The sequence below is a fragment of the Ochotona princeps genome, chromosome 10, assembly GCF_030435755.1.
Source record: "Ochotona princeps isolate mOchPri1 chromosome 10, mOchPri1.hap1, whole genome shotgun sequence".
Classification (NCBI taxonomy): Eukaryota; Metazoa; Chordata; class Mammalia; order Lagomorpha; family Ochotonidae; genus Ochotona; species Ochotona princeps.
The window spans coordinates 69,543,254-69,565,677 of record NC_080841.1 but is presented as its reverse complement, the minus strand read 5'-3'; the positions used below and the strand labels follow the sequence as shown (position 1 = coordinate 69,565,677).

The 22,424-nt window shown below is 44.7% G+C and overlaps 1 protein-coding gene across 1 annotated transcript in view; it reads left to right on the top strand.

Annotated features, from left to right (window-relative positions):
* Positions 1 to 13,956, top strand: part of APBB1IP (amyloid beta precursor protein binding family B member 1 interacting protein) — an 86,717-nt gene extending 72,761 nt beyond the window's left edge. The window contains exons 11-14 of the mRNA XM_004588531.2: positions 4,206 to 4,304; positions 4,716 to 4,830; positions 9,282 to 9,385; positions 12,909 to 13,956. Of these exons, the coding sequence (XP_004588588.2) occupies positions 4,206 to 4,304; positions 4,716 to 4,830; positions 9,282 to 9,385; positions 12,909 to 13,457 (867 nt within the window). The 3' untranslated portion in view covers positions 13,458 to 13,956. The remainder of the gene's footprint in view (positions 1 to 4,205; positions 4,305 to 4,715; positions 4,831 to 9,281; positions 9,386 to 12,908) is intronic.
* The last annotated feature ends 8,468 nt before the right edge of the window (positions 13,957 to 22,424 follow it).

Sequence of the window (22,424 nt, the reverse complement as noted above, 5' to 3'; positions counted from 1 at the left end):
GACCTGCATCAGTGAACACAACAGAGACCTCAGGCTTTGTGTTGCTGGCAACCAGGAGGCTTGCCCAAAACCACTTCTGCTGGCAGGCATGGTCATAAGTTTTCTCTTGAACAGTAACTTTTTCCAGTCCCAAGGTCTCCCCAAATGGCCACAATGACAGGGTTCCTCACTGATGCAGGCATTTGAGGGGTGAACCAATGGTTGGAAGTTCTCTTTCTGTCTCTGCTTTCCAAAATAAGCTAAGTTTTTGGTTTCTTTAAAGATTTATCTTTATTTGAAAGGCAAAGTTACAAAGAATGAGAGACATAGATACATTCCATCTACCAGATCACTCCCCAGATGAGCACAGCAGCTAGAGCTGGGTCAATCAGAAGCCAGGAGCCAGGGGCTTCATCCAGATCTCCCATATGGATGCAGGGGCCCAAGGCTATGGGCTAGCCTCCTCTGCTTTGTCAGGCCATAAGCAGGGAGCTGGATCAGAAGTGGAGCAGCTGGGACTCAAGCCAGCATCCATGTGGGATGCCAGCACTGCAAGTGGAGGAGACCTAACCTACTATGCTGCAGCACTGGCCCCCAAAATTAAAATGTCTGATGACCCCTGGGCCGTGTAGGTCCAAGTATAGATCCCAATTGGATCTCAGGCCCTTCTCTCCAACTGTGGTTGGCTGTGTGATTCCCAGGGATCAGTCACCAGACCTTCCCCAAACACGCTCCCATATTCTCTGCCATCTCCTAGAAGGAGTCCACGGCCTCTGTGATCAGAGTGGTATTACAAAAGGTACCATTAACAGAGTAATCACATATGATTTTTAACTGACAAGGGTATTTTAAAGAGCTTCAAGGGAAGAAACAGAACAAGAGGACGAGCATAGTTGCGGGGGGGCGAGGCAAAATAATTTTTGAAGGTCTGGCAGTTTTTTCAGAGTGCACATTTCTCCACGAACTTCTGCAAGGTTCCCAAGAGTCTCCTCGTTGGGATCCAGTGGTACGTGTTGAACACATGAAACCTTGTTTCTCTTGGTGGTGCCGCCAACTGCCTTTGACCCTGCACACATTGCTCAGCTTCTCCGACACTCTCCTTATTTACTTGGCACTTTCGAGGGTCTCTAACCTTCTGCTGCTGCCCTGGGCCTTGGGTTGTGCCTTCCCCAAGGTGATGAACTCACTACACAAAGATCTGGCCCAAAGCATGAAGCCCTCTTTGCAGATAATTTTGTTTTCCAGTCCAAGGGCTCAGTTAAGGAACTGGTCACGAGGTGAGGGTCCCAAGACCTGACCAGGGAAGAAGCATCCTGATTCATTCATCACCAAGGGGATCAGAAGGGAGCCTGGAGCCCAGCAGGAAGTTTGTCTGAGAACCATGAAATCTAAGGACTGAGAGACCAGAGATGTCATTGCATGCCACATGCCCATGTGTGTGTCCTCTACACATATGCATATTAGAAACAAACTGGCGAGCCCGGTCCCATTTGATGGAGGTCATTCTGGGAGGGACCATGGGGGAAATTCAAGCTCCAGCCCCCATTGCCTCTGCTTTCTGTCCACAAGCCATTCTGTTTAAGGAAATGATCACATTTTACAACATTTCAAGGAATAACACATTCTTAAGAAATGTCTTCTTCCACTGCTTAAATGTTTGCATGGATAGTTTCTTAGTGCGTTCCTTGCAAGCACGAGGAATTTCGTTATCATCACCTCCTGGAAACTCAGCTGTCATGTGACACATGCGTGAAACAGAAGCAAAAAAACCAAAAATGAAAAAGCACAAGAGAACAGTGTCAACTTTTTAAATGACCCAGAAATTGAGGGAGAAATATTGCTAACAACAACTATAAGCATTAGAAACAAGATGCCAGTTGTCAATGTTAAGGCAGTGGTTTAAACTGCCTCTATTTACTTCAGGATGTGGGTTCAAGTCCTGGCTGCTCCGTTTCCCATACAGCTTCCCACAACTGCTGCTGGGACAGCAATGGAAGATGGCCCAAGTGTCACCTATGTGGGAGACGAGGATAGAGTTGCTGGCTCCTAGCCTCAGCCTGGCCCAGTTTTTGTGGCCATTTACCAACTAGGAGTAGGAGGAGGGGTGACCCAACATACGGAAGATCTCCCTTTCTCTGGCACTATGCCTTTCAAATAAATGTGTAAATAAATCTTTGAAAACAAGAAAACAGAAAGTTCAAGAGAAGAAATCCACTTAGCCATTTCCATGACAGGACAAAAATAAAGTGGTTTTGACATTGGTTTGGCCCTCAGAACTTTCACCTTGTAGGGAGCACATGCAGGCACTGGTGAACTGTGATAGTCCATCTGATAAGAGCTTAATATTTCTCATCCTTATGACTTTCATGCTAACAAAAGACCCAAGCTTAAGGCCTCCAGAGGTAGAACTTCTAACATTCTAACATCCAACATCCAGATCGCTGAGATCACGTTTGTGAAAGTAAAATCTAACAGCCACCCGTGAAGGGGTCAGCATTAAATGACAATGAATGATAAAATATGAGGCAGGCATTCGAAGGTGTCTTCTGCCACCTGCTGGCCAGAATGGAAAACTACAGCAACATCCTTTAGTGCTGTAGTTATCACTTTGGACATTCGCATCCCATGTCAGAGTCTTAGCTCCTCCACTTCTCGTCCAGCTTCCTGTTAAGGCACACGCTGGGAGGCAACAGGTGAAGGCTCAAGCACTTGGGTTTGGGCCGTGCACATGGAAGACTCCAGGTGGAATTCCTGACTCCTGTCTTTGGTCTGCCTCAACCGAGTCCTGGTGGCTGTGGTTATTTGAAGAGTGACGAGTAGATGAAAGATCTCTGTCTCTCAAATAAAATGATAATAAATAATTATTTTTGACCAGGCATCCCACAAGAACCAAGTAGAAGCTGTGTCCAAGAGTAAGATTTGAAGGAGATAGAAATATGATAGGCTTTCAAACATTCAAAATGCAGACATGAGGGAGCAGTGCTTTGGTAGTGGGTAAAGCCGCCACCTATGATGCCCGCATCACATATGGGCACCAATTCAAATCCCAGCTGCTCTGCTTCCCATCTAGCTCCCTGCTAACACACCTAGGAAAGCAACAGAGGATGGCCCAAGAGCTTGGGGCCCCTCTTGGCTCCTCACTTCAAACTAACTCAGCTTTGGCCAAAATAGCAATTTGAGGGATAAACTAGCAGATGGTTCTCTCTCTCTCGCTCGCTCTCTGTCTCTCCCTATCTCTATAAAAAAAAAATGCATTTCCAATAAATAAATAAGTATCCTAAAATGTGCAGAAGTAATTGTTGATAATGTAGTACTTTACACTCCAGTAGATAAGAGATGTATTGAATCCTTTCAAGACCAAGCCGGGGCCCGGCAGCGTGCCCTCGCGGCTAAAGTCCTCGCCTTGAACTCGCTGGCATCCCATATGGGCACCGGTTCTAATCCCAGCAGCTCCACTTCCCATCCAGCTCCCTGCTTGTGGCCTGGGGAAGCAGTCGAGGACAGCCCAAAGCTTTGGGACCCTGCACCTGCGTGGGAGACCCGGAAGAAGTTCCTGATTCCCGGCTTCGGATCGGCATAGCACCGGCCCGTTGCGGCTCACTTGGGGAGTGAATCATTGGATGGAAGATCTTCCCCTCTGTCTCTTCTCCTCTCTGTATATCTGAATTTGTAATAAAAAATAAATAAATAAATCTTAAAAAAAAAAAAGACCAAGCCGTTGGATAAAAGACTTGCTCTTCCTAATCCTCCAGTTGCTAGCTGGTCATTTTGGCCACCATCTCAGTATGTGAGAATTTGTTATGTTGGTTTTTTTTAAAGAATATTTATTTGTTTTTATTGGAAATGCAGATCCACAGAGAGAAACAGAGACAGAAAGAATATCTTCCCAAATGGCCGCAGCAGCCTGAGCTGAGCCAATTATGAAGCCAGGAGGCAGGAGCTTCTTCTGGGTCTCCCACACAGAGGCAGGATGCCAAGGTTTAGGACTGTCCTCGACTGCTGTCCCAGGCCACAAGCAGGGAGCCTGAATGGGAAGTAGAGCCACCTGGACTAGAACCGGTGCCCATATGGGACCCCAGTGCCTGAAGGGGGAGGACCAGACAATGGAGCCACTGCTCCAAGCCCTATGCTATTTTGTTTCAAAGAGTAGTGATGAATGGTGCTTAGAGCTGCTATGGAGCTAAAGAGTTTTGTAAACTACTATCTTCAAAACTGTTTCTTCCCAGCATCCCCAGATCCAGAAGGAGTCTCAGTACATCAAGTACCTCTGCTGTGATGATGCGCGAATTCTCAACCAGTGGGTCATGGGCATCAGGATCGCCAAGGTGAGTGCCCGTAGCTCTCCCGCGAACCTGGGTCTAGAGCTCTGGGACTCCGGGGGACACACTGGACCCAGACATGATCTAGCTGTTATTTGCCTGTCATTGAGACAGGCGTGGGTGATGGTGACACAAAGCACCTAGGGTTGACTTTGGTACTTGCCCCTTAAAGAAGACTTGCAAGATCCATGTGGCATTGGGCGATGCAGGGAGTCGCAGGAAAGCAGACATGTGATCAGACGTGATGAGGGCTTGCTCTCGCCTCTGATGTGGTGCTAACTGTATTGATTGCTAACTTGGAGAATTATTTCACACTGGGAAACATTTTTTTTCTCTGTTTCTAATATTGGAAGTTGACTGCAGACCTGAACTTATGTGGGTTCCTTTCTTTCATTTCTTTTTGTGTCTGTTCCTTAGTACGGCAAGACACTCTACGACAACTATCAGCGGGCAGTGGCAAGGGCTGGACTTGCCTCCCGGTGGACATCCATGGGGACAGCCACTGCAGCGCCAGCCACCCAGCCTCCCACAGGTACCACATGGAGGGGAGAGAGGTTCCCACACATGTTTAAGGCTCAATGCTCAAGCTCCAAACTTACCCGGAGGTGTGCGTTTCGCTGGTGATTTAGGATCCATGTGAAGGCACCTGTTTCCTTATCAGAGTAGCTGGGTTTCCTAACTCCTGGTTCCGATTCCAGCTTCCTAATGCATTCTCTGGGAGGTAGCTGTGGTGCCTTGGGTGTCCACATCCATGCTACACTTGTGGGAGGCCTAGATCAAATTGCAGGGTTTGAGGACAGTGACCCCCAAAAGATGTGAGCACTCGCTCACTCTCTTTCTGCCTGTTGGGGGGAAAATCTTTTAACATCTCCAGTCATTTTATAAAAATATAGCTTTGCAGGCGGCACTCAGAATGTTTCTTATCTCGTGCTCCGATTCAACTCCACTTACCTACAGATCCATTTCCTTCTAATTCACCTTGACCCAAAGCTTTTGCTTCTTTTCTTAAAATGCTTGATGCAATGGTGCCAGTCACTTGTCTCAAGTGAGCTGGTTGGAAAGTGTTTCTCATCAAAGAGAACAGATATGATGCCTGCCCACAGCGGCAACTGTGCCCAGGACATTACCCTTCCCCAAGGACAGGATCCGGCCCTGGTGTTTTTCCTTGGTGATATGATGTCTAGAGTCTTGTCCTTAGTACGTCTTAGGGGGACCATAACAGCATGTGTTTGCACTTTTAAGGAGTACAGGATACTGAAGGATGGAGTAGCTAACTAGAAGGTAGTTTCAAAAAAGTTGTGGAAAATGGCAGTTTATTTGGATGCACCAAGAAAAAAATGTGAAAATCCATGAATTGCTGTCTTCATGATACGTGTTTCCATCAAGTTTGGGAAGGCCCCTTTATGGAGGCTGTTTCCAGTTCATATAACAACCTTGCTACCTGTGAATTCTTCTTCCTACTCCACAGTTCAGGAAACTCAAGGTGGGAGAAGGGGTCCAGGATGTTCTAAGTGGTGAGCTCTGAATCAAACAGAGCCAGTCACACATGGGGCCCTTGAACCATTGTTTTCTGTGGTGGAAGCACTTGTACATCAAAGGCCAGGGTCTGGGTGCTTTGCTGCTTCACAGGGAATGCCCAGTTGGAAAGTATGACCGTAATAGTCAGGTGGATTTGCCTCAGCATGGAGAGGCAGCATCATCGGATGTGTCACTGCTCGCTGCTGTGTAGACAGTGAATCCCTTCCTGTGTTTTTGCTGCATTTTAAATTGTGATTATTTTATTTCTTTGAAAGGCAGAGTTGTAGAGAGGGAGGGAGGTAAAGAAAGAGAAAAACCTTCAATCTACTGATTCAATCCCCAAATGACAGCCAGAACTGGGCTGATCAGAAGCCAAAAGCCAGGAGCAAGAAGCTTTCTCCCAATCTCGCATATGGGTGCAGAGGCCCAAGGCCATCAGCAGAGGCTAGGAAGTGGAGCCGCTGGGATTCTAACCTATACCCAGATGAGATGCAGGCCCTGCAGACAAATGCTTTACCTGCTATGCCACTGTCTGCCCCTGCTGCATTGTTTTCTTATCACAATTTGCTATTATCTTGTGTCTTCGTTAACTTGCTTTTGGCCTGTGTTCCCCAGTACTGACAGCAATGGCTGGCTGGTTGCAGGTGTACAGTTAGAATTCAAAGATGGTTGAAACAAAACAAAAACTTGGGGGGGGGCACGGAAAGGGGAGAGCATCGGTAAGATGAAATCAAAGGGTGTCTGTGAACGCTCTTAACACTAAGTGCTCAAAAAAATGCTTTATGTCTCCTAAGTTGCATTGGAGTCTTTAAAATCAATTTTTAAAGGATGTCATTGCAACAATTTAGGTGACTTACCACTGATTAGAAAGAAGATTGGTTGGAGTTCCAATTCCAACTCCCGCTTTCAGTTTCCAGTTCATGCACATTCTAGGAGACGGTAGTGATTACATCCCTGTCTCCCACATGGGAGACCTGGATTCGGCTTCCAACTCTTGGCTTCACCCTGGCACAGCTCAGCTGTTGTTTGGGGTTTGGGAAGTAAATCAGCAGATGGAATCTCTTGGCCTGCCTCGCCTACCCTTCCTTCCTCCCGCTTTTCTTCCATCCAACCTGCCTAAATAAATTTTTTTTCAAAGGAGGACGGGAACAAGGAGAGTGTTCTTGCACAAGATAGAAACACTTTACCTTGGTAAGCAGGAAACGGGGGTGTTGCCAGCAAGTCTCATTTACCAAAAAATCTTAGTTTGGGTCATAGGCAGGCATTGCCACTACTGAGAGCAAACGTGCTGAGTTTTTAAAAGTGACTCTACACTCTGGTTTGTCCTCAGATCAGATAAATCTTTCACCTTTTACTGAAAGTGACCCTTACTGGAGAGCCACCCACCTATCGTTGCTTTGCTGGGCAACGAAGGGGGACAGTCTCAACTTCCCATGTCATTGGCATCAGCACCAGCTGTGTGAGATTTCAAACTCTACGGAGCCCCAGTGGCTTGGAAGCAAGTGAAGTTTCTTATTTTCACACATGTGCAGACCAGGGCTGCACCCCAGTGAGGAGGACACGGCATCCTACAGCTCACCTCCTTCCAGGACTCACCACATACAACCAGCCAGGCTCCTGGACACTGCTTACATGGCTGACTTGCTTAATAGCTTTTTAAAATTATCATTTGCTTTATTTTAATGTTCCCTTCATTTTAACAGATCTGCTGTGATTTACAGATACAATTCCTTTTTATATAAAATACTTATTTATTTACTTATTTAAATGTGAAAGGCAGATTTGCAGATAGGAGAGAGAAAGTCTTCCATCATCTGTTTCACTCCCCCAAATGATTGCAGTTGTTAGGGCTGGACCGTACCAATACCAGGAGTCAGGAGTATCTTCCAGGTCTCCCACATGAGTTCAGGGTCCAGAGGACTTGAGCTGCTTTCTCAGACATGTTAGCAGGCAGCTGGATCAGCAGTGGAGCAGCTGGGATTGGAACAAGTGCCCATATGAGATGCTGGTGTTGTAGCTGGAAGCTTAGCCTACTGTGCCTCAGCACCAGTCCTGAGACACTGTGACATTTACTTGCCTCACGGTACTCAAGATCAGAGGGAGGGTCTCCTTGCTACATCATGACCTGTACAAAAGACATCACGCGCAGAGAATGTATGTAAGGGAGAAGGGAAGGAAATCGATGTTTTAGCAGGAACCTGCCTCTGCCTTAATAGGCACAGAGACACAGAACCCTCACGACCTGCCTTCACTGAGGACCCATCACACCCCTGCTGCCCTGGCAGCTGAGGTTCCAATACGTGAACTGTGGCTGATTCATTCCAACCCCAGCAGGCACCTGTATCCTTCCAAGCAGCCCAGGATAAATCAATCCACCCATTCCTTCCCACTTCCCTCTCCCCCCCAAAAATATGTCAGTGGGACCAGCATCATGGCAGACCAAATTAGGCCTCCACCTCCAACCCTGGCATTCCACATGGGCACCAGTTCATGTTCTGGCTGTTCCACTTCCATTCCAGCTCCCTACTAAGGTGCCTGGGAAAGCAGCAGAGGATGGCCCAAAGCGCTTGGGCTGCTCCCTGTGCCCATGTAGAAGACCCAGATGGAGCTCCTAGCTTCTGGATTTCAGCTGCTCCAATCCTAGTTTTCCAGCCATTTGGGGAGTGAATCAATGGATGGAAGAGCTCCTATCTTTCTCTCTCTCTCTCTCTCTCTCTCTCTCTCTCTCTCTCTCTCTCTCTCTCTCTCTCTGACCTATTATCCATATTTAAGGACATGCTTTTTCCTGAACTATCTGGGAATAGAAAGCACAGACCATGCTCCTTTAGCTCCTTAAAACTCCAGTCTGTATTTCCTAAACACCAGGCTGTTTTCTTATTAAACCCAGAAGTGTTCCCAGAGTCAGGAAACGCTGCATCTGACAGACAGAACACTTGTATCCAGATCACAGCCCACCATCCAGCCATGGCCATTGTCTCCAAATGCCCTGTGTGGCCATGGCTGCTTCCTGGCACGGCTCCAGCCCAGGATCCTGCACTGGGGTTGGCCATGTTGTGTTTGTCAGTGCCCCTGCACCTTCCTGTGTCTACCAAGATGTTGACTTGGTATAAAAGGCAGGGGTTCTTTACATGCAACCATGCACCCCACTTTTGGATTCCTATGCTGTTTCCTCATACCTGGTTTCAGGTCTTGCATTTGGAGTGGGAATAGCCCATGGATGCTGGAGCATTCTTCAAAGGGTGCAACAATCAGAAATATCACCCTTCTGTCTGCCTGTATTGAAAACGTACGTTTGGAATCCTTGGTTCAAATGCTGTCCTGCTTGTCTCTGACATAGATTTTTGTTTCCATGTTGTACTTTAAACAATGCAGAGAAATACTCTGAGGGTATAGAACTGAATGGGGCTAAGAAGCCTCTTTTCTTCATAAACCTCATGTGCACTTTTTTGCTCTTCCTCCCTCCAGGACCTAAAGCAGGTGCCTCCCAGCCCAACGGTCAGATCCCCCAGGCAGCACACTCCATCAGCACCATTCTCGAGGAAGCCCAGCATCATGCTGAAACAAGCAAGGTAAGGCCTGAGAGACAACTGGCTTTCATTCCAGCCAGCTGTCACCTATACCTACCTTCTCAATCTCTAGCTACATTCTATTAACTGCGATTTTCAAGAGGCCAGACATCCATTGACAGCTACCGCAAAGTCTAATTTCCTTTTGATCCTTGTTTTTTGTTTTTGTTTTGTGTTTTGTTTTGTTTTTACCTTACAGTGATACAAGCTAGAATGGAAAGTTAAAACCAGCTGTTCTCACACTTTATAGGTAAAAATGCAAACCCTGATTTCCAACACCAGAGACCTTTGGCTGTGCTTATTTTGGACCAAAATGATTCTTTTGGCTTAGTCAAGGAATTTTAGTCATCTCCAAAAAAAAAAAAAAAAAAATAGCATAGCTGAACTGGAGGCCCTTGGGATTTTTTTTTTTTTTCTGAATAAATTAGAGTAGCAACTTAGCCAGAAGCTCTACAAAAAGTGCTAACTGGGACCCAAAAACCAGACTAGAGGACAAGTAAAGGGATGAGATTGCACAATTTGCATGTTAGAGTTTTCCATTAGTGTTCTACACACATCTTCAGAGCGACAGAGAAGGAAACACATTTGAAATTAACAACCAAATGAGTGTAACTCCTCCAGCTCATTTTAATGCATCTGAAAATTACAGTAAATAATAGAATTTAGTCACCAATTCAGTTTGTCTCCAAGTGGTGACACAAATGCTGTTGACCTGTTTCCCATGTTTTATTCAGAGCAACCCTAAATAGTTGGCAGCATCATGGCACCCAGCCCTTCTAACCAGTAGTCTCAACTTTAGGAATCTTTCATTCACCTCCTGCTGTTGCCCATGAAACATTGGAGGAAATGAAGACAGTTTGATGTTTACTGACCGTGTCATTCTTGAAAAACACTGTGGATCTTTAAAAGTTATGTGTCTGATGTTGTTATCTGCTTGACCTGGCCACCTTATCATGTGACTTTCTTCCAGCTGTTATTATTCTCACCGCCTCTGTTATACCACTCAAAGACGTGCTTAAAAATGTGCAAAGAAGTGAAATAATCCCCATAACAGAAATCGTTAAACCCAGTAGGAACACAACTCCCCAACAGGCCCTTCAGAGAAAAAAATCACTTGTTCTAAAAATGAAATCACTGAAGCTTAGAACTAAGCAGAAGAATAAAATGGAAGCCTCATCAAATGCAAATTTATACTAAACCAAAGGGAAGGAATTCAGCTGACTGAAATTCCCAGAGACCTTGCATTATATCAGAGTGAATTCTTCGTTGACCATTGGCAGTTGAAGGGTTTGTAATTGTTAAGACTTCATCCAAATGCTGCTCCAATAGCACGTGAATCGCTGGTTTGCTCTTTCCGAATTCATTCACATCTTTTTTTATTTGATCCTATTCTGAGGCATAGGGAAGCATTTCCAGAAAAATCTATGGGGGCGGGGGAAAGCAACAAGATGGAATTAAAAGATAATTTTGTTGCAAAAAAAAAAATTTTTTTTTTAACCATGTAGTTTTCCCATTACACACCTATTCCATGAACTTTGTGAGGATCCCTCAAATGCATGGGGATTTGGGGGAAGATGGGGACACCAAAATAAACTTCTCTCTGAATTCCATTTTCCACAAACTCCTCCAGAATAATATGGGATTAAGGGATTATACCTGATCAACTTTCACACCCATTGAAAAAAGGTAATTAAGACTCAGGAGCAGGTGTCCCGACTCCTGGCCGGCCACACTACCTCCCTAGAAGAAACGAATCTGCCCCAGGAGTTCTCTCCCTCAGGCCCACAGGCCTGGGGAAAGCGTTGGTGCATGCAAGCCCTGCCCCCAGAACAGGTGGCCGTGAGAATCCTGGTGCCAGGGCTGACACAAACACCACCTGTAACCAGAAGACAGCAACTTCCTTGAGCTGCCCCTCCCACCACTACCACCACCACGGGCTTCCTTCTCATAGAACAGGGCGAAGCACAGGAGTGAAATCAGGTTTTTTATTATCATTTCAGAAAATTTACTCATTTTATTGATGCATTGCAATTGCTCTACATTTTACCAAATTATGTGGAAAATACTGAAAATACAAGCTACTTTGTAAAACCAAAGACAAACATTGAATCCAAAGAAAAACTATGTTTTACACAATGGACCCTTTTCCCGTAGTTAGTATTAAACTTTAAGTATCTATTTCTTTTGATAAAATGATTATTTTACATACTCCCTAAGTACATCTGCAATACAAACATAGCTCAATAATTCTCAGAAACTGTTTCTAGAAGATTGTTATAAAAAAAAGCATACAACCAGAAAAGGGAGAAAGCAAAAAAAAAAAGTCTAAATCGCACACAATAACTAGCATATCAAATACATTTAATAAAGTAAGAATTCCATTGCAATATCAAGGATTCGAAGCAGAAATACTAACATTACATATAATGTACATGTAATGTACTGCTACATGTAGTGAGATTGTCAAGCTGAATTGAAACCACACATTATATAAAGTTTAGCAACAAACAACCATACAGACATGCTGCACCATTCATCAGTTTCAAACAAATCGAAATAGGAAGCAGGCTCGGGCCATTCCTGTCACTGAGAGGCAATTCCACTTCCTAGTCTAAAACAAACCATCTCAACTAGGGAATTTTTGCGTAAGAAATGCTGAGTAATGCACACATTTCTGTGCTTGCCTGGCCCCTCTAGTGGTGGAGGATGAAATGAGGAATCACAAAAACGGGCTCAGAAATGGTCAGGACTTCTGGGGTGGGATCAGCTCCTGGGAGTGATCTAGCGTCCCCACGCGCCTGATGCTTCACCACTCCCCACTTCCTCTGTCACCCAGAAGGGAAGGCACTGGAGACCCCAGTTCTGAGAGGACTTCACGAAATTCTTGGGGTTTCCCCCACGCGGCCCGGGCCAGCTGTGTTTTCAGATCCAGGGACAGAATCTAAAGCCACATCAAACACATACAATTTGGCAGACACAGGTGAATTTGTATCTTGGTAAATCTGAAATGTCAATCTGCAGTCTGACAGAAAATCCGCAGTTTTCTAAAGACACACTGCTAGTTAGGGTGACTAAGCAGCCAACACAAGCTCTTGGCATTCTCTTCCCACGGAATGAAGACTCCTATCTTAAATGGCATCTACTTGGTGGAATCGGGCAGGGGGATCTTTTCTTCTTACATCATGAAATCATTTTTGTTATCTACTCCTGACAGCTCCCCACAGCCCTGCTCTGGCATAGGAGCCGGCAGATTGTGTTGGTGGGAGCACAGTGTGTGTGACTGCGGGCAGGCTGGGCCACCAGGCATGCATTCTGAATTGTCTCAGAGTTCGAGGTCACGTTCAGACAGGGGCCACTAAGGTCCTTTCACTCTGCAAACTCCTCCTTTAAAACGGGTTGCAGGGAGCCACGTTGGAGATGGCCAAGCCCTCCTTTAAGGCAGGAGTGGTAAGGCTCCCCGTACTCCTCTTTTTCACCACCCCAGAAGCGGGCCAGCCAACCCATACTGACGTCCTCTCCCCCACAGGACAGGAAGCCAGCTGTGGGGATCCAGAATCCCGGCACGCCCAGGGTGGCCGCCAAAGCGCACCTGCCACCGCCGCCTCCGCCCGTGCGGCGCTCCTCAGACCCGGTCAGCGGTCACGGCGGCAGTCCAGCCGCGGTGCCCAAGGCTGCTGCGCCGCCCCGTGACGACGACTACGAAGACCACAGCTGCGAAGACCACAACGAGGACTTCCTGCCGCCACCGTCGCCAACCCCGTTTTTGGATATGTTGCCCGACTTCCTGCCGCCGCCCCCACCTCCACCGCCGCCAGACTTGGGCGACGCGCCCCCAGACTTCGTGCCGCCGCCGCCGCCACCACCACCACCAGCCAACAGCCTGGGTTCCGCGCTGCCCCCACCTCCACCACCACCACCGACCACCGCGACGACTGCCGGACCGCCCCCCATAAGCACCAAGAAGCCCCCAGCACCCCCAAAGAGGGCAGAGCAGCCGAGGGCCGGAGGCGGAGAGCAGGAATTTATGGCCGACCTGATGAAAGCCCTGCAGAAAAAGAGGGGCCACGTGTCCTAGGCCTTGGGGCCAGCTGGTTGGGCGCTGTGTCCACGCCGACCCCCCCAGTGTGGACTGCTGGTAGCCCTGACGGGATGGAGGTGACACTGTTGTCCCCAAGTACAACTGTCCTCCCACATTGTGTCCCCAGTGTGCATAGCCCTCTGTCCCATTTAGATTCCTCCCTGCCCTCAAAGCCATGTATCTTCCCTCCCTGGGCTACTCCGGCGACATTGTGAATTCTTCTATGATTGCGTTTAGAGGCCTCGCGTTGGAATAATAAAAAATTTTTTTGCTGAAGGTACTACTTCTAGGAATGGGATAGCCTACATTCGGTGTGATGTCGTAGGATCTTTGAGAGAACTGGCTTTCACAGGCGAGGCCTTCTTCCCACAGTTACCCCTATGACCTTGGGAATTCCTACAGAAGTCCAAAAGCTAGGGGATAGACAGGTGGCTAGATGGGGGGTCGCAAGCTAGAAGCCACAGAGACGGCATCCTATGTAATCCTATTGTCCACCTGCCAAATGACCCTTCCCCGCACCTGCGCTCCTGAACATGGCGCGTATGCATGTGGTGTCCTCACTTTTTCAATAAGCTTACATAGGTCCTATTTGTGCCTGTACTTAAGATGTTTTGTACCTGAGAGGCAAGAACCTGGAACTGGGATTTGAGATCCAACCTAGCCCACAATGCAAAGGCGGGGTTGGGGTTGGGGGGGCAGGGTAGAGAGACTATAGTTTTTCTTTGAGACTTGGTGTTTGATTGATTGGAATCCTGAAGACACAACTCTTTTTTTTTTTATATGGCTGAATAATAAAACAGTTGAAAGTATAGTTTTTCTTAAAGATTTATTTAATTTTAATGGCAAGGCAGATTTACAAAGAGAAGCAGAGGCAGAGAAAGAAAAGATCCTGCATCTGCTGATTCACTCCCCAAATAGCCACAACAGCCAGAACTGAGCCTAACTGAAACTAGGAGCCAGAAGCTTCTTCCAGATCCCATATGGGATGTTGGCACTGTCGGGCAGAGGATTAGCGTGCTGAGCCAATCATGCCCACCCCTAGACTTTGTTTCTTCAGTTTTAATTCACAGCAAAACTGAATGGGAATTACAAGGAGTTCCCACAGCCCCCTGCCCCACACACTACCAACATCCCACAAAAGAACAGTACATTTATAACAGAAAAACCATGCTATCACTGTTATTATCAAAGTTCATTGTGTGCATTAGTGTTTATTCTCAGTGTTGAACAATCCATAGGATACAATGCTCTATAGGATCACACAGGATGGTGTTATGGCCCCAAAAGTCCTCCCTGCCTGTTGATCTTCCTCAAAACAACTATCAACCATTAATCTTTCCACTGTATTCATAGTTAGGTCCTTTTAAAAATGTTCCATATTAAACAGCATATGACTTTTCCCCCAGACTGGCTTCTTTCAGATCCTAAGAGGCATTTAAGGTTCCTTCCTGTATTGTCAAGACTTGATCACTCATTTATATTTATTGCTACAAAATTTTTTTTTAATTCTCCTGTCTGGAAATATCCTGAGATTTTTATCACTCACCTTCTGATGAATGTCTTGATTGCTTTCAAGTACTGAGGATTATGGGTTAGGCTGCTGGAAACATTCCCAGGCAGGGTTTGCAACAAACATGCTTCGAAATCATTTAGGTTAAATGCCCAGGATCACAACGGCTAGATTGCGTAGTAGGAATATGAAGGTACTCCAAACAGCTTATGAGGAAAAAAAATTGAATTAAAAGATGTTTATTCCAGTGCAGAAGACTTCTGGAATCCATGCTGTTTTGTTTTGTTTTGTTTTGTTTTGTTTTGGTAATACATGGTTGAGAGAACTGTGTGATCCCCTTATATATTTTGTTTTGTTGATGAACTACCAAACTGTCTTCCAGAGCGGCCCATTATAGTCCCACAAGCAATGAAGCAGAGTTCTTATTTCTCCACATCCTCATCAGTGTTGGGTACTTGGGTGCTATTTGAGCCATTCTAATGGGTATAAGGTGGCATCTCTTTGCTGTTTTAATCTGCAATTCTCTAATGACAGCCAATGTTGAGCAGTTTTTCATATGTCAAGTGTGCCATCTAGGTATCTTCTCTTGTGAAATATTCACTGAGATATTTTGGATTTTTTAAACTGAACTGGTTTCTTATTGTTGAGTTTTAAGACTTTTTTGCATATTCTGAATAACAGTCCTTTCCCATATTTGTCTTTTTAAAAAGATTTATTGGTGTTTTTATTTGGAAGGCAGACTAACAGAGAGGGAGAGACAGAGAAAGAGTTCTTCTATCTACTGATTCACTCCCCAGATGGCTCCAATAGCTAACAGCCAGGAACACCATGCAAGTCTCCCTCGTGGCTGGCACAGACCTAAGGAACATGGGCCATCTTTTGTTGCTTTCCTAGATGCATTTGCAGAGAGCTGGATGGAAAATGGAGCAGCTGGGACTTGAACTGGTGCTCATATAGGATGCTAGCATCACAGATGGTTTAACATGCTGAGTCACAACGCCAGCCCCAGGTAGATTATTCAACTCTCGGTTCAATGATAGAAGCACCCCTTGACTTATTTTCTTCCCAAATTAAGATGAACAGCTAACTCTGAGAGCTTCGGTCCAAGGAGGAGCAGGTGAGTCGTAGCCTGTTTTCTCAGCTGCAGACTGAGTCTGGAGTGGGCACTGGAGGTCTTGCTGGAGGAGATGGACCTAGTGAGCAATTGCAGAAGACACACAGAGGGTTTCTTACTCAGGACACTGATCAACTTACTGAATCACTAACATAGAAGGAAAGCCATTTTTAATTTTTTTTGAAGTTATGTGTATATTATGTGATTTATTAAAGCCTGAACTACAGATGCTACTTAGAATTTCTATTACTCCAAAGAAAGTTCCTTACTGCCTTTGTATTAAAATGACAGACTGAGAATGTACAGCAGCGCCCCTCCCCCAACACAGGTGCTATGCTCCAAGATAACACATTTAGAGAACACTGGACTCTATGTAATCTATGTTCTCCCCTAAATGCACATATCTACGATCAAGCTTAATTTATAAAACAGATGCAGTAAAAGATCAACAGCAATAAATGGCTATGATTTTTAAAAATTACAATAATTAAAACAACACACTGTGATAGAATGACTACCCTTGCACTTTGCTTTGGGGCCATTAGTAAATCAAGTGTTACCTGGTCACAACCATGGAGATCCTGCATAATAAGTCACTAACAAATGGTCAAGGCATAGAGCATGGACACTCGGCTCCATAGGGATGATTCCCTCACCCTGGTAGGACAGTGTGAGATTCACCACACTGCTCAGAAGAGTGCACAATTTAAAACACATGGGCTGTTTACTGCTGGAATTTTATATTTAATATTGTTGGCTATTGATAACTGAAACTGTGGAAGATTGGCAAGAGTACTGTACCACATCACGAAGGCTACAGATATGGATAGATAGATAGATAGATAGATAGATAGATAGATAATAGATAATAGATAGATAGATAGTATTATATAATACATATGCAATTTTAAGATTCTTTCGCAGCACTGGGAGAACTATAACTTTCTAAAACATTCACAAAATTCCAGGACTTTATTCTTTGAATCTCTCCCAATCAAGGGCATGGAATCCAGCTCATGCTACTTCCACATTTCAAGTGTTTCTCACGGCAGTCTGCTGAGGCATCACAAGAACCTGTTGCCAACAGGCCATCTAAGTCCTGGTAATCTCACCCACCAGCTCTCCCCACTTGTCCACAATGCCTGGCGTGTGCAGGTTTCCAGGAAAGGGGATGATGAGAGGAGGTCAACACCAGCTGTGTACATGAAGGACCAAATCTCCTCTCCCACATGAGAAGTCAATCGCTGCTTAACTTTTTAGGCTATGAACATGGTAACCCACTAGAGAGGTAACTGGCAGTATCATCATCACATACATTGCCTATAACTGACTTCTGGACTTTGGCATCTATAACCACCTCATGGGATGTTTTGGACTTGGCCAAGCATGGTAATTCCAGGTTTCAGGCAGGCCTCCTGTGGGCACTTGGATGCTTACAGAATTGTTATAAGAGGAGTCGGTGCTGTGGCATAGCAGACTAAGCATCCATCCGTGGTGGGAGTCCCCAGTCACTCCACTTCTAAGCCAGTTCCCTGTTAATGTACCCTGGGAAAGCAAAAGAGGACGCCCTAAGTCCTTGGGTCCCTATACCCACATTGAGGTGCAAATCTCCTGGCTTTGGACCAGCCCTGCTCCAGCTGTTACAGCCATTTGAGAAGCAAACCCATGAATGATAAATCTCATTTCTCTCTTTGTCTTTCCCTCTCCTTTTCTGTAACTGTCCCATTCAGATAAATAAATCTTTAAAAAATGGATAAAATATGGGACCCGGTGGCGTGGCCTAGCAGCTAAAGTCCTCACCTTGTACACCCGGGATCCTATATGGGTACCAGTTCTAATTCTGGCAGCTCCACTTCCCAAAAATCTAAAGTCTGAAATTATTAATATTCCAACATGTTCTAAAACCTAAATCTTTCTGAGTAACAACATTTTAAAGCACCACAGATTTCTGGATATGGGGTACTGAACTTGTGAACGATTTTTTTCAGGAGTTAAAAAAACTCTGTACACTTTTATCTGCTTTGGAACTTCCTGTTCAAATTTAATTTCTTTGGGTGCTGAGTTTTTGTTTTGGGGGATTTTGTTGTTGTTTTGTTTCTGTGTTGTTGGTTTTGTTTTTGTTATTTTATTGTTGTTAAGATTTATTTATGCGCCTGGTGCGGTAGCCTAGAAGCTAAAGTCCTCACCTTGCATGTGCTGGGATCCCATATGGGCGCCGGTTCTAGTCCCAGCAGCCGCACTTCCCATCCAGCTCCCTGCTTGTGGCCTGGGAAAGTAATCAAGGCATGCCCCAAGCCTTGAGACCTCGCACCCACATGGGAGACCTGGAAGAGGCTCCTGGCTCCTGGCTTCTGATTGGCTCAGTTCCAGCCATTGCGGCCGCTTGGGGAGTGAACCATCGGACGGAAATTTTCCTCTCTGTCTCTCTTCCTCGCTGTTTATCCGCCTTTCCAATAAAAATAAATAAAGCTTTAAATATATATATATATATATATATTTTTTTTTTTTTTTTGAAAGTCAAATAGTCATAGTTAGAACAGGCCAAAGCCAGGAGCCTGGAACTCAACTCACATCCTGCATGTGGGTAGCAGGGACCCGAGTACCTGCTGCCTCTCATGGTGCCTGTTCACAGGAAAACAGACTGGAAATGGAGAAGCTGGTACTCTAGCCAGTACTCCAACGTGGGGTGTGAGTGTCCCAAAGAGCAACTTAACATACAGGACCCAACCCTGGCAGCAAAAGCTTGAACCAGTGGTCAATGATTATACCCAAACAAAAGTATCATCAGAGACTGCTGGGCTTCATCTGAGTCTCGCACAGGGTAGCAGTGGCTTTGGGTCTTGGGCCGTCACCTGCTGCCTCCAAGTGTGTATGAGCAGGAAATTGGGATTTAGAGCAACACCAGAATTCAAACCCAGGCACTACAACACAAGATGCAGCCATGTCAACCACAGATCCAAAATCCTGCCCTGAGTCATCCAGTTTCCAAAAACCATTACGCCCATGGCAGTGTTCCCAGGATCCCCATGACATGTCGTTTAACAGACTCTATGATCACATAATAGCTGTGATCTGTTGAGTGCTTATTATGTGCCAGCCATGAGCTCCACAACTGGTACAATGATCCACAATGTAAATGCTTGATATGGACAAGGAAACAAAAGTTGAGACAGGTGAGGCAGACAGAAGTGTTCTAAAATGGAATTGTGATGATTGTACAACTTTCAAATTTTTGTTTTAAAAAAGTCACTCTACTCTCTTAAAGTGAGGGAATTTTATGGTACGTAAATTATGATTAATAGAGCCATGGAAAACTACATACTGCATCAAGGGAGCCCCAGACTTACAGAAACCTCATTTGTCCCCAAAGCCTGCTTTGTACGATAACTCCAGTAATTATAGTGAAAAATCCATCTCATATTACAATAGCTTCACAACATGTGAAAATAGGGACTTGTTTTTAGTAAACTAATGGGGCTGTAAATATCAACAAACTAAGGCAGAATTAACAAAGCAATAAAATCATTATATCTGGCCTAAAGAAAAGGCAATTGGGATCTAAATCAGCAAGTCATTTAACCTTTCTTGTCCTCAGCCTCCATGCTATAAAATGAATTGATCTTTAAGGTCCATTTCCAATGGAAAATTCCATTTTTCTAAGCCTGGGAACACTTTCATAAATGGGTCAAGAATGTCATGGAAATAAATCTTCAAAAAGGTCACAGCATTTTCTTTTTTAGCATTTGCTTTTACCTTTACTTTTAAAAAAAAGATTTATTTATTTATCTGAAAGCATCACATAAAGAGAAAGAGAGAGACAAGGAGATCCTCCATTCACTGGTTCACGCTGGAAGGGGTTGGAATGGCCAGGGTTAACCAGGCTGATATCAGGAGCTTCATTCGAGGTCTCCGAGGTGGATGGCAGGGGTCCAACCACTTGTGCCATTCTCCACTGCTTCCCCCAAGCACATAAGCAGAGACCTGGATTGGAAATGAAGCAGCCAGGACAAAAACCAGTGCCCATATGGGATGCCAGCATTGCAGGCAGTGGTTTTACCTGTTACGCCACAATGCAAGCCCCTATGCTTTTCTTTAATAAATTTTCTTCCTCTTAGAAAGAAACACACTGGACCCTCCATGTACACAAACTCTGTATCCCAGGATCCAAATAACTTTGGATGGAAAATATAAGAATGAAAAGTTGCATCTTTACTAAACTATGCATCTGTTTTATCCATAGCATTACTCATTGTACAGTGTAGTACATCAACTCTTTGTACAGTGTTTACGTGGCATGAGGTAGTATAATCATCTAGAGGCGATTTAAAGAGTATAGGAGGATGTGTGTAAGGTGGATGCATATATTTCACCACAAAGGCCTTGATCATCAAGTGCAGCTTTCAGTTTCAGTGGGGACTCTTGAAACTAATTTGCTATGGACACTGAACAAGAACTACACATTGCTGATAAAATCACATAGCACCAAAGTCTGTTTTGCTTTGGCAAGGTCTAGTAAAATTACAAATGCATGCGTTCTTTAACCCAGAAATCCATTCTGGGAAAGTCCAACATTTATACCAAGAAAGAAAGAAAAGAAAGAAAAGAAAGAAAAGAAAGAAAAGAAAGAAAAGAAAGAAAAGAAAGAAAGAAAGAAAGAAAGAAAGAAAGAAAGAAAAGAAAAGAAAAGGAAAGAAAGGAAAAGAAAAGAAAAGAAAAGAAAAGAAAAGAAAAAAAGAAAGGAAGGAAGGAAGGAAGGAAGGAAGGAAGATCTTGACACAACCCAAGTCTCTTTTTGTAGGAAATGGTTAAATATCACCTGGTACTTCAACACAGATGTTTTGCAGCTGTAAAAAGAATGAGGAGTATATGTATTGTTTTGTTTTTTGAAAGGCAGAGCAATAGATGAAGAAAGAGTTCTACCCACTGGTTCATTCCTCAAACACCCATATGACCAGGGCTGGGCCAGGCATAAGCGAGGAGTCCAGGACTCCTTCTGGGTTTCCCCTGCAAGTGACAGGGACCCAAGTACTTGATATATCCTCTGTCTCCCAGGGTGCATATGAACAGAAAATTGGCTCTGAAGAACAGCAAAGATTCAAACCCAGGCCTTCTGACATAGAATGTGGATGTCTTTAAGTGGTATCTCAGCCACTGTATCATAACCTCCACTGCCTTTCTACATTATTATTATGGATAGATCTTTAGGATGTATAATAAATAAGACATACAACATTATAAAAATAAGTTCTCTTTTATGTCTATATAGTATATCTATATAGAGAGATATCTCTTTTATTTAGTATGTATATAATATATATCTATCACCATATATAAAAATAGATGATTTAGAGATAGTGATATCAAGAATGCTGGAAGACACATAAGAAATTAATAAATATTCTTTCCTCCAAGAACAGCAAAAGGAAAATGTGGTAGAGGGGTTTTTTAACTCATGACTCTCCTATTGAAACATTAAAAAAATAAAGACAAGGAGCTGGCACTAAAAAAATAAATACAGACAAGGGCAAGCTGTTGCCTACAACATCAGCATCCCATATCAAAATGCAGATTTTCAATCCTGGCTGCTCCACTGCTTATCTAGTTCCCTGCTAATGTGCCTGAGAAGATAGCAGAAGATGGCCCCTGCCAACACATGGAAGGCCCAGAGAGAGTTCCAGCTTCCTCTGCCTTGGGCTTGGCCCAGCCCCAGCCATTGTAATCATTTGGGAAATGAACCAGTATAAAGAAGAGGTGTCTCTCTACCTTCCTTTCTCTCTCTCTCTCCTGTCTCCATTCCTCCCTCTATTCCTCCTTCCCTCTTTCTCTTCCCTCTCTCTCCCTCCTCCCCTCCCCCTGTAACTTGGCCTTTAACATAAATGCTTTTTTTAAAAAAATCAGGTTGGATCTCAAAAATAATACACGCGACAGTTGAAATCTAAAAGAACCAGGCCTTGTGCATCTGCTGCTAAAACTCTACAATAAGTAATGAGTCTTCTGGTAATGCCCATGTTGTTCCAGAAATGCAATGTAATAGCATGGAAAATAAACAGCAACACATATTCTTAAAACTGAATTAAGCGCAATCACTGTGGAAACAGTTTAGCAATTTGTTTACAGTGATTTTCTTTATTTTTACTTATTTGAAAGGCAGGGGACTTGGGCCCAGTGGCGTGGCCTAGCGGCTGAAGTCCTCGCCTTGAAAGCCCTTGCGGGATCCCATATGGGTGCCGGTTCTAATCCCGGAAGCTCCATTTCCCACCCAGCTCCCTGCTTGTGGCCTGGGAAAGCAGTTGAGGACGGCCCAATGCATTGGGACACTGCACCCGCGTGGGAGACCTGG